The 11,311-nt window shown below is 32.0% G+C and overlaps 3 protein-coding genes across 8 annotated transcripts; 1 reads left to right on the top strand and 2 right to left on the bottom strand.

The window, feature by feature from the left end:
• On the top strand, window positions 1–2,818 carry LOC107935951 (transcription elongation factor TFIIS). Of its 2 annotated transcripts, none has more exons than XM_041087467.1 (3): window positions 1–313; window positions 1,399–1,608; window positions 1,728–2,818. In XM_041087467.1, the coding sequence occupies exons 1-3, from the start codon at window positions 143–145 to the stop codon at window positions 2,427–2,429; spliced, it is 1,083 nt and encodes a 360-aa protein (XP_040943401.1). In that variant the 5' UTR covers window positions 1–142; the 3' UTR covers window positions 2,430–2,818. The 2 variants fall into 2 exon arrangements, with proteins under 2 accessions (XP_040943401.1, XP_040943402.1); XM_041087468.1 differs by having other exon boundaries at window positions 1,662–2,818.
• A 367-nt stretch (window positions 2,819–3,185) lies between these two features.
• On the bottom strand, window positions 3,186–4,848 carry LOC107935939 (uncharacterized). Of its 4 annotated transcripts, XR_005909538.1 has the most exons (4): window positions 4,276–4,814; window positions 4,114–4,185; window positions 3,893–4,017; window positions 3,186–3,506 (listed from the first exon to the last, which is right to left on the bottom strand). XR_005909538.1 is itself a non-coding variant. In XM_016868567.2 (3 exons), exons 1-3 carry the CDS (start codon window positions 4,708–4,710, stop codon window positions 3,429–3,431), a joined length of 585 nt encoding a protein of 194 aa, XP_016724056.2. In that variant the 5' UTR covers window positions 4,711–4,848; the 3' UTR covers window positions 3,186–3,428. The 4 variants fall into 4 exon arrangements, 2 of the variants coding, with proteins under 2 accessions (XP_016724056.2, XP_016724057.2); XR_005909537.1 differs by having other exon boundaries at window positions 3,893–4,185; XM_016868567.2 differs by lacking the exon at window positions 3,893–4,017 and having other exon boundaries at window positions 4,276–4,848.
• Window positions 4,849–6,571: 1,723 nt separating this feature from the next.
• LOC107935929 (uncharacterized) lies at window positions 6,572–10,640 on the bottom strand. Of its 2 annotated transcripts, XM_016868555.2 has the most exons (7): window positions 10,126–10,640; window positions 9,530–9,610; window positions 9,286–9,360; window positions 8,422–8,466; window positions 8,250–8,339; window positions 8,052–8,153; window positions 6,572–6,859 (listed from the first exon to the last, which is right to left on the bottom strand). In XM_016868555.2, the coding sequence occupies exons 1-7, from the start codon at window positions 10,549–10,551 to the stop codon at window positions 6,677–6,679; spliced, it is 1,002 nt and encodes a 333-aa protein (XP_016724044.2). In that variant the 5' UTR covers window positions 10,552–10,640; the 3' UTR covers window positions 6,572–6,676. The 2 variants fall into 2 exon arrangements, with proteins under 2 accessions (XP_016724044.2, XP_040943390.1); XM_041087456.1 differs by lacking the exon at window positions 8,250–8,339 and having other exon boundaries at window positions 10,126–10,635.
• Between the last annotated feature and the right edge of the window lie 671 nt (window positions 10,641–11,311).

The raw sequence follows: 11,311 nt of genomic DNA, 5'->3' as shown, positions 1-11,311 counted from the left end.
ACTAAAAACACCTTCTTCTCGGTTTCGGTTTCTCTTCAACGACATCCTTCGCTTTTAAGAAGGTAAAACAACGGCAGGAAATCCCTCCATATCTCTTTTACCTTTTTCATTCACTCTTTAGGTTTAAATTCTGTCCCGGCGAATGGAGAGAGAGCTCATGAAATTGTTTGACGCAGCCAGGAAAGCCGCGGATTTGGCTGCCGCCGCCTCCGATGCCGTTTCCTCCAAGGGTCCCGAAGTTTCTAGATGCGTCGACGCCTTGAACCAGCTCAAGACTTTCCCTGTCACTCACGACATTCTTGTTTCTACTCAGGTTTTTCACTTTCTCCGAAATCAATATATGTTTTACTCTCTCTTTTTTTTTTCCTTTTTAAAATAAAATTCCGATCAATGAATAATTTCCTGTATAGATTTTTACGTTGTTTTAATTTTTGTGACTGTGGATTAGGAGGGAAATCAAATTCTTTCACTACAAAATTTCGGTATTTGTTTGATTGAGAATTTAACTATATGCATGTATGCATGCATGCATGGATACATGGATGTATGCATGTATGTGCTAGCAGTGCAGTTTACAAACTGTGGAAAGGTGGTTTAATTGTTTTCTTTGTGATCGGTTAAGTATAATCAACTATGTTAGGTGAAAAAATATTAGGGCATGAAGTTTGATTTTTTTCAATTTTATAATTTGACATTTTGATTTGATTAAATTTTTGTAAATCCAATATAAAATAAATTTATGCATTCATTTATTCATTTGAACCAAAATCAAAGTTTAAGGTTTAAGGTGTGAAACTGCATAAAATCCAATTTTATGTACTAATTTGCACATTGAATCAAAGTTCATGTGCAATTTTGATATTTATCCAAAAAAAAAATAAAGATTGCATGAATTGTTTGATTTTGCGCACACCCAGAAATTCACAATTTGAAGTCTGTTATTGCTGCTTTTTAGAATCTTTGGACAGTTAAAATATAGAAATACTTGAATGTATTATGCTTTTACCATAGTAAGGCTCTCATTTTTTAGTATGATTTTGACTACCGATATAAAGGAATGATAGAAAAGTGGATGAGTAGGATGTTAGGACTTAGGAGAACTAGTGTAGGTAGTGTTTTTAAAAAAAATTGCCCTTTTCTTCGTGTCTTATCTTATAGTAGGTAAAAGTATCATGTAGTCGGATTACATTTTGCTCTTTTTATTCAAAAATAGAAAAAAAAGTCCTTATCCTTCTATTAAAAATTCCATCAATCTCTACTATTAACCAAAATGACTAGTTTTCCATTTGATCTAACTACAAAGACTAATTGCAAGGGCCTCCATGATATTTTTACCTTAATAGGTATGATTTATAACAACTTCATTTACGATACCCTCTTATTATTTTTTTTACGAAGCTCGTGAGAAAGCTTCGACCTCTCACAAAGCATCCTACGGAGAAGATTCATAGAATGGCTTCGGATTTGCTGGAGTTATGGAGAAAAATTGTTATTGAAGAGCCTTCCAAGAGTGAGAAAAATGGCACTGCTAGTGCTGTCAAGGTTGAGAAAATTCAGAGGTTGAGTGCTCTGAAGGCTGAAAAGATCTCCAGTACGGAAACCATAAAGGTTTTGAAGAGCCTTCCAAGAGTGAGAAAAATGGCACTGCTAGTGCTGTCAAGGTTGAGAAAATTCAGAGGTTGAGTGCTCTGAAGGCTGAAAAGATCTCCAGTACGGAAACCATAAAGGTTAAGGAAGCGCCTAACGGTGGTTCAACGAAGCACGTCAAAGTTGAGAAAAAGGAAGCGGATGGAAATACAGCAACGGCTGAGAAGATAAATCGCGGAGAGACTGGTAAGATTAAGAAGATTTATATCGACGGGAAAACAAAGGCGAAGAGTGCTCCAAAGTTGATTACATTGGTCAAATTTAATGATCCTTTGCGTGATAAATTTCGGAAGATTCTAGTGGAGGCCTTGTCTAAAGTTCCCAGTGAGACTGATGAAGACATGTTGGATCAAGTGAATGCTTGTGATCTCATCTGGGTTGCGGTAACTGTGGAATCTGTGATGTTCAGGAAGATGGGTAAATCAAATGGCACCAGCAATATTAAATATAGATCGATAATGTTCAACATGAAGGATCCGAAAAATCCAGACTTCAGGAGGAAAGTTCTTGTAGGAGAAGTGAATCCGGAAAGGCTTATCACTATGACCCCAGAAGAAATGGCCAGCGAGCAAAGGCAACGCGAGGATAAAGAAATAAAAGAAAAAGCTCTATCTCGCGATCCATTTAAGTGCGGTCGTTGTGGTAAACGGGACACCAGTTACTATCAAATGCAGACTAGGAGTGCAGATGAACCTAGGACAACATACGTAACGTGTGTAAACTGCAACAATCAATGGGAATTCTGTGAGAGGAATCCGGATTATCCGTCATTGAAGATGTAGGGTTGATAATCTTGATAAGTTTAAAATAATCTTTCATTCATATATATTTTTCTACTACAGGGACTAAGCGATAACTAGGTATTGAGCTTGGAATGCAACCAGAGAGGCTCACGTTGGCTATATTTCATATATCGTGCCAGTCTCTGGCTATAAAAGGCTTTTCATGTGAAGTGCTTAATGGTTGTCTTTTTTCGCCATAGCAGCTCGGGATTTATTCATTTGCAAAGGGTAGGGTAGGGTAGTTGTAGAATTAGGCTTCTTAGTTTACCAACAACAATGCAAGCCATGTTTTATAATTTTTCTAGTACTGTTATTTTTGTATCATTTTCGTACTCCCTTTCCCGTTTACAATTTTTTTATGCAACTTTCATGAATTTTTATATGATTTAATGCTGTATATAACCTTGGTACATGCATATCATAAAAGAAGAAAAAAAGATGTTTAAGAGTAAATTACATTTAAGTTCATTAAATTACTTAACATTTTGGTCATTCAATATTAAAAAGTCATAAAATGATCATTAAATTATTTGAAAATTTTTATTCAAGTTATTTAACTTTTAATTTTTTTCTAAATTTAGCTAGCTAGTTATTGATAAGTAGAATAACATATTTTAATAGTATCGAAGATAAAAAAAGTTTGTTCGAGTTTTAATTTGTAAATTTGCGATATTTAAAGTTGTTTCATGGAAAAAATAAATAATAAAAGAGAAAAGGAGAGAGAATTATTATATAATAATAATTTCAATAGTTTAATGAATTAAATAAAAATTTTCGTAAATTTATTAATAATTTAATAATTTGTAATGTATGTTCAAAGACCGAGGAAGAAACATTGATTAAAAAGAACAAAGATTTTGGGTATAATTTACCACTTTCCAACAAGATGAGTTACAACTATAATGAGATATTATACTATAATGTTTGCTTTTAAAATGACAAAAAGATAAGGAAAAGAGAAGATAAAAAAGGAAAAAAAAAAGCCTTAATCATTATTCTTTAAAATCTTTGAGAAGAATTGGATGGGGTTGAAGCCTGCAGTGGGTTTTCATCTCTGGATTCATACCCTTTTAATTCCTGAAGAAAATTTGAATATAAGTAGAAAATGAGATAATTTTTTCCAAAGAAACCTGTGAAATGTTGTTTCCAGTATTATGGTAAAAGTGCTATGCTCGTATTAAAAGTTAGATTACAATTAATTTTTTTATTTAAAATAATTAATAAATTAATTCATGTCATTATATCAAAGAGTAAACTGATTCTTTTTGTTATTATTAAAAATTAACGCGAATGATAAAATAATCAAATAGTTATACGTATCACATGTAATTTGTTGGGATCAATTTTTAATAATAAAAATAGATAAATTTTTTATCAAAAGAATTTTTTGCTCCTTGATATACTACATGGGACTAATTTATATATTTCTTAAATAGAATGAACAAAATGCGACTCCGTGATACCCGATATTGTCTCACTCTGCCAAGAGCCCAAATGATTTCTTTGGCAGCTAAGGTGCTCTACTTCTGTGAATCCGCCATCATCACCTTTTTCAGACATTCAAGCTCTCGGCAGAGTATACAAAACGCTAAACAAATGACAATTTACAGATTTTTTAAAGAAGCGAATTTTTTTTAAAATAAATATATAGGAGGATTGCATTTTCAGTCATAAAAACACTCACCAGCGAATGCACCTCATTCATGTTCCAACCACTTCGTTGTTTTTCCCTCAGTGATTTTAATGGAGATATCCTCTGATTCAAAAACCATCATAAATGTCAAACAAATGAATTTGAATCATTAAATTTGTTTAAAAAAAAAACGTGAATTGATTAATTAATTACCATGGAATAAGATTTGAGCTCCTTCAATCTGAAGAGCCTATCAACTTGAATTTCGAGGTGTCTTTGAATCTGACCTCGCTCTTCGATCTCTTTCATTTGCAAAAGAAGCAATGCTTCCCTCTCTTTCAACATCTTCTCCGTCTTCTCTTTATCCAATCTCAAACGCTCCGTCTTCATCCTTACGGCGTTGAGCTCCTCAGCCAACGACGAATTCAAATCTAACGCCGTCGTCTCCATTTTCTCGGTGGCGGTGGCCGTAACCGGATGTTGATGGTTCAGTAGGTTCCGTTCGTCGGAATGGAGAATCCGATACTGTTGCTTGGGATTCGAAACAAGCACAGAGTCAGTGGCAGTAACAGTAACAGTGGCAGTGTTATTGTTATTCAATGGATGGAGAGGCATGCGTTGGCTGAAACGTAAATGAGCCGTCGCCATTGCTAGAAATATGAGATTTTGATTTGACGATAGAATGGTCCAAACGAGAGGAAGATAAGAAAAGGAGAGGAGAGAGACATGCGCTGTTTGAATTTGAATAAAAAATAGGCTTTCAAACTATTTATTTTTCATTTACTTAAAATGTTTTGTTTTTTTATTATTATTTAAAAGTGATATACATTAACTATCAGTGTAGGGTAAAATGAGACAAAATTTATTAAGAGAAGACTAGACTCGTTTGGAGAGGAGCTTGTGAAGTGTTGCCTATAAAATGTTGACGAACTCTTTCACTAAGTGTTTGTAATCAATTTTATCTTTAAATTTGGTCTTTCAACTTCGTTCAGAACCTTGAGAGATTCACGATGTGGTAGCACCTTCAACCACCAAAAAAAAGTATTTTTTCTTCAAAGATTCCCTTGAGACTCTCTACGGAGTTAAAAAGAGATAAAATTGAACATGAATACTTGAGAACCAATATTGGTCTCACTGAGTGATCCATACAATAGCAGAGCTACTAAGAGACCTGTGGGCGATGGCCTTTCTAAAATAATAGATTTTTAATTTAAGTTTTTTAAAATTTGTAAAATTTTAAATTAATAATGATAAAATTATACTTTGACCTTAAAAATAGTAAAAAATTAATTTAACCTTTTAAAAATTATAAAGATATAACCTATTAAAATAATACAATTATATTTTTATTACTGTAAAAATATACAATTTAATTTTAAACCTAAAAAAAAAATTTTAACTCCGTCACCATATCCATAGATTCCAATATAGATGGACACTAAACAAAATTAATAATTTAAATATCATATTTAACACCTAAATGAGAAAAGGGTTAATTTGATATTTAAACCAAAAAATTAATTGTAGGGTATTTGAATAATATGACAATATTTAAATAAAATATGATGAAAAAAACATAGGATTCGAAACGTAGGTTATTAAAATTGATGGTGTGTCAGTGAGGGGTAGGTGGAGGGGAATAAATGGAGTGTGGAGTTGGTGAGATTCAGAATTACAAAATTTAATTAAATGCATTCAATTGGATACGATGAGACACATAAGACATGATTGGTTCAACGTTTCACTATTTTATCTGCTAATTAATCATTTATTTAAGCTTCATTAAAAGTTAATAAGATTAAAAGACTGTTGATTGCGAGTTTTATTCAAAATATATTTTGTCTGCAAACTGCAAAGGGAATGAAATGAGCTATTGATTACATGCAACGCCCGTCACAAAAAAAGTTTGATATCTATTGAGGATGGTTTCATGTTCCACTATAAAATTATTACTAAATTTTATATTTAAATTATTTAATTTAAAATTTTAAAATATTATTAAAATATTTGATAATTTTTATTTAAATTATTAAAATTACGCAAATAAAAAAAGAAGAAAGTTCATTGAACAAGGCATAGTGTACGCCTCGATTTTGTAAAATTTCAGAAGTGGGGCACGAATGACCGTACAAGGGGATGATTTTGCTAAATAAATAACCATAAGATCCTTAGGATCAAGTAATATTTTTTATTCAATATTAAAATATCAAATAAGAATTTTAATCATTATTTTTTTCGATAAAAAAGAAAATAAGTCAAACTTAAATAAACGAATATCTTCTTCTAACAAAATCTTAACCTTAGATGACAAATTTCCAAAGACCACTAATCAATTGATATCATCACTATTTGTCTTGGCTAGACAATCTGCCATTTTGTTATTAGTTCTTCGGATGTTCTTAAATTCTACTAACAGTGATTAACAATGTTATTGAAATTCAGATTTCAAGAGTTTTGTGTATTAGTAGTAATAGAATGATTAGAAGTAAATAATACAAATCTATTCTAATTTAACTTCACTAAGAAATTAGTTTTTCTTATTGATGATCTTCTTATAGTGATTACAATTGATACACATCTATCTATGGAAGAAAGCATGGATACCTTAACAAATTCAAAAATAATCTATTGGAAGTTCCCAATCATCATCTGCTTCCCTTGACTTCGAACGTGGTTTACGGCCACGGGAACGTCGCCTACTTCTCCGACCATCACGAAATCCCTCCGACCCTTCATCACCACCATATTCTATGTGTTCTTCTAAGGACACTTCCAAACTTTGGGCATCCCAAAAACCCTGGCATAAGCGAGTCACAGACTTAACTCATGGCAAAATTACTGGTAAAAGTACCATAGAGACTCCCATACTAAGAGTTGAATTGCATTTTACCCTCTCTACTAAAAAATGAACAAAGTCGTCTATGTAAGATAAAGAGTAAATTGATCATTCAATAATTTTTTATTTTCTATTTCTACTTTTAAAAATTGGTATGACTGATAGAATCACTGACATACAAGGACCAATTTTTAATAATAGAAATAAATAAAATTTTTATTAAAAAGACAAATTTTCTCTTTGATCTAATGTACATTGATTACTTTGCTCTTTTTCTTTTTGTAGAGAGAGTAAAATATAAACTAACTCTTGATACATGGCCTCTATGGTACTTGAACCCTAAGTTATTTACATTATAAATAAGGAATAATATTCAATACATTGCTTGTGAAATAAGAAAAATACACTGTTAGTGTACCAAATGCTAACCCTATAAATAAAATGAAACATATTATAAGCAAAAAAAATTCCAATTCTAAAACATATATCAACTTCTCTAAATATATGAGAAAAGTCATTAGACAAATTAGGGTGTTAAACCAAGTTTTGGTTATGGATGCATATAATCACAAACATACAAGATGTTGGGTAAAAGTATAATGCAGGTTCCAGTATTAAGAGTCAGATTGCATTTTACCTCCTTTACTAAAAAAATAGATAAACTAGTCCCTGTAAAATTAAATTAAAGAGTAAATCAATTAAAGAGTAAAAATAGAATAACCAGACAATTATACGTGATATGTCACGTGTACCTCATGCCGACGTATATGGACCAATTTTTAATAATAAGAATAGATGTAATTTTTAACAAAAGGACCAGTTTGTTCTTTGATCTAATGTCCAGAGACTAATTTGCCCATATTTTTAGTAGAAGGGGCAAAATGCAATCTGACTCATAATATAAGGGCCTCTATGATACTTTAACCCAAGATGTTGATATGATACTCTATACATATGCCTCAATACATCGTTCTAATAGTAGAAAATTGTACGCTTATCAAACAGGCTCCGGAAAGTTGCTTGTTTGCCACAATATGAGCTAAGCTTTATTCTAAGTGCATGTTCATGGGAATTTTGTTGCAGAAAGGTGGGATTTGCTGAGTTGAACTCGCCCCAAAAAAGGAAATAGAACATTCAGTGACAAGTAAGATACCTTTGTCAGCCTCTGTAAGCGTGAGGCTGCAGCTTCGTGAACGACTACTCTGTCAGCTATAACTTCAAGCACATCCTCGACAAGCAAAGCATAAGTGCTCACCTGGAATTATAATCCGGTTATGTCGGTAAAAAGTAACTGATAATCTGCAATCTTCTATGACTCGGTATCACCTATATGAAAAGAAAAAAAGACTACCAAACTTGATGGAATGATGGATATCCCAAAAGAATCGAGCTCAAGAGATTCAACAGCCCCTGAATTAATGTTGAAAGTATAGCCCCGAACCTATAATTATATGAGATATATGATAAGATATATATATAATGAAATAGGCAGAGAGTTTCTAGCATATAAAGCATGTATTTACCTTCCCGATGTTTCGATATCTTGGTGTTACAACTCGGTATCCTACCTAAAAAAAATTGTAAATTAAACTCGAGAAATATAAAGTCTAGAGAGATAAAATCATGATACTGTTCAACAGTTGATGGTTGCAGTCTAAATGAACTGTGCTCTAAATTACAATTCAAGTGAACAACTAATAGTTGCAAGGTGAAACAATACAACTCCACTTCAAATGAACAACTAATAATCATCTCTGCATCATACGTAAACTAGAATTTCATAGTATCGAACGCATTGAATCAAATTTGCATAAGAAAAATCAACTAATAGTTGCAAGTGGAAACTGTACAACTCCATTTCAAATGGCTAATACCAGCATGAGAATTTCATAGGATCAAACAGGGTAAAAAGTACCATGGAGATCATTGTACTAGGAGTCAGATTACATTTTACCCCATTTACTTAAAAATTTAGCAAATTAGTTCCTGTATATTAGGTTAAAGAGTAAACTGGACCTTTCTATTACAATTTTCATCCATTTCTACTATTAAAAACTGACGTGGCTGACAAAATAATCAAACAGTTACATGTGGCATGCCAAGTGTATCTCATTCTCACATACAAATACCAGTTTTTAACAGTAAAAATGGATGAAAACTTTAACAGGAGGACCAGTTTGCTCTTCGATCTAATGTACATGGACTAATATGCTCATTTTTTGAGTAGAGGGGACAAAATGCAATCCAACTCCTAGTATAGGACATCTATGGTACTTTTACCAATCAAACACATGGAAGAAAATTTGCATAAGAAAAATCAGCAAGTTATAGATGAAAAAAATGACGAGATTTACACCCAAACAATAGAAGCAAGTACCGAAACCTACCAGAGTCTCGAGTCTAACCATCTTAAAGTCATTATCCATCACTCTCTCATCTTCAACAAGGACAACATCACCAACCTTCGAAAGCAAAAACGAAAATTACAAGCAAGGAAGGTAATTGGTAATAGTGGATGAAACCAGCATAATCCTTGAACAATAGATACATACTCTATTATGTTAAAAAGTAAACTTTATTAGCAGTAGTAAAATGCAAATGCAAATGCAAAAAATGTTATTAATCCATTACCTTGTTGATGTCTTGTAGAAGAATCCTTTCTGATTGCCCAGCAAGCAAGCTTGGCCTTACCTCCATAGCCAACACTAACCACTGAAAAAAATGAAAGAATACAAATATGTATTAAACAACTTGCCTAAATAACCTATGTTTAGTTTTAGTTGTAAACTTTGCTACATACCTTCTTTTACTCTAAAGTTGCTAAAATCAATAAGCAAAGAGTAAAAAAAAGAAGAAGCACAATCATATTTGTTTAAAACTAAACAAATGGCTAAAATGAGAAACATGTTGTAACATAAAGTTTCCATCATAGAAACAAAATAGACCATTTTGGTATTCAAAAGTTAAGATTTTATTAAAGGTTAAAATACTAAGGAGGCCTCTGCAGTGTTAGATTGCATTTTGACCCTCTATTCAAAAAATAGGCAAATTAGTCACTGAACATTACATCAAAGATATGCTACTTTTACCCCTAAGAAAACATTTTGCATTCATGGATATCCAAAATTTCAAATTCAGCTGCAAATTGGGAATAAAACAATAACATGTTTAGCCTTGAATAAGGATCATCATCATAATAATAATAGTATGAAGAGGAAAGTACTGACTGAAGTAGTATCCACCCATAATTGAGACACAAAGCCTAAGGTTTGAGCAGATTGGATGCTTATCACTTGCTTGGCCACCATATTTGATCTCTTCATCAGTTGCTTCCTGCTAACCAATTTATCCCCATTCTTGTTGCCCATCTTCCCCTTCAACTCCTTGTCACTAATTTTCTCCAAGGTAGCATCGGTACGACGTCGTTTGAGCTCCAATTCATCATCGTCAAACTCCAACTGCCCATATCCATCTCCCTCTACGCTTGAACTTGAAGATGGGGTAGCTCTCATACAGCATCCAAGGAAATGTAATCGGCCATTATTCGTGATAATTGGGAAATGGGTATCTGAAACTTGTGGATTTTTGAGCAATGGGTTTCTAATTTTGACGATGGAGGAGGGAAAGGGGATCAAAGGGACGCAATTGCACATGCTAATAATACTTCTTCAAGATCGAAGGCTCAAGCTTTATCTTCCCATGCTGTATCGATGTTCACTTTTTCTTTTTTTGATGTTAAATTACATAATTCGAGGTTCTTAATTTAATCATCTAATTATGGAAAAAATGGTAAAAAAAATTTTCAGTCCTTCTCATTTTCGAAATTTAGCAAATTAATCCCTCAACTTGACAATTTTGGAAGTGAGCAATTGTAAATAATTTTTATTGGTATAATAATAAGTTTAACCCTTTATATTTACATATTTTATTAATTTAGTCTAGATTCTAAAAAATTTAACAAATTTAACCACAGTATTTACATATTTATAAATTTATTTAATCATGACCAAATTGATAGAACATGTAAATTATGAGAGTTAAATTTATATAAAATTGATAAAAAAATATTATCTTTGTGATTAATTATCATTAATTGCTCACTTTTTAAATTGTTAAAGATTAAACCGCTCCTTTTTTTTTAAAGAAAGATTAATATGCTCAATATCGAAATTGAGAGAGACGGGGAGAGATTATTTTTATCAAAAAAATTGGTCATTACTCTACAAAAGTTATAGATTTAGCTATTTTACTTTTATTCCACTAGATTTAGTCCTCATGCTTTTCAAATTGGTCATTTTTAGTCTCTATACTTTTCAAATTTTAAATTTTTATCCTAACCTGAACTATAGTAGTTAAATTCAATTACTAGTCATGTATTTTATGTATAGTTATAAATTTAGTCTATTTTTTCCA

Source organism: Gossypium hirsutum, chromosome A02, assembly GCF_007990345.1.
Source record: "Gossypium hirsutum isolate 1008001.06 chromosome A02, Gossypium_hirsutum_v2.1, whole genome shotgun sequence".
Lineage (NCBI taxonomy): Eukaryota > Viridiplantae > Streptophyta > Magnoliopsida > Malvales > Malvaceae > Gossypium > Gossypium hirsutum.
This window is presented reverse-complemented; position numbering and strand designations above follow the sequence as displayed.

Excerpts from the sequence above, each read along its gene's own strand:
- LOC107935951 (XM_041087468.1), top strand. The coding sequence starts at position 143 with ATGGAGAGAGAGCTCATGAAATTGTTTGACGCAGCCAGGAAAGCCGCG. Across the intron at positions 314-1,398 it reads ACATTCTTGTTTCTACTCAG|CTCGTGAGAAAGCTTCGACC; the intron begins GTTTTTCACTTT and ends TTTTTTACGAAG. Across the intron at positions 1,609-1,661 it reads CCAGTACGGAAACCATAAAG|GTTGAGAAAATTCAGAGGTT; the intron begins GTTTTGAAGAGC and ends AGTGCTGTCAAG.
- LOC107935939 (XM_016868567.2), bottom strand. The coding sequence starts at position 4,710 with ATGGCGACGGCTCATTTACGTTTCAGCCAACGCATGCCTCTCCATCCA. Across the intron at positions 4,186-4,275 it reads AGCTCAAATCTTATTCCATG|AGGATATCTCCATTAAAATC; the intron begins GTAATTAATTAA and ends TTTTTGAATCAG. Across the intron at positions 3,507-4,113 it reads TGAATGAGGTGCATTCGCTG|GAATTAAAAGGGTATGAATC; the intron begins GTGAGTGTTTTT and ends AATTTTCTTCAG.
- LOC107935929 (XM_016868555.2), bottom strand. The coding sequence starts at position 10,551 with ATGTGCAATTGCGTCCCTTTGATCCCCTTTCCCTCCTCCATCGTCAAA. Across the intron at positions 8,467-9,285 it reads TGGTTAGACTCGAGACTCTG|GTAGGATACCGAGTTGTAAC; the intron begins GTAGGTTTCGGT and ends AATTTTTTTTAG. Across the intron at positions 8,340-8,421 it reads GATATCGAAACATCGGGAAG|GTTCGGGGCTATACTTTCAA; the intron begins GTAAATACATGC and ends ATATAATTATAG.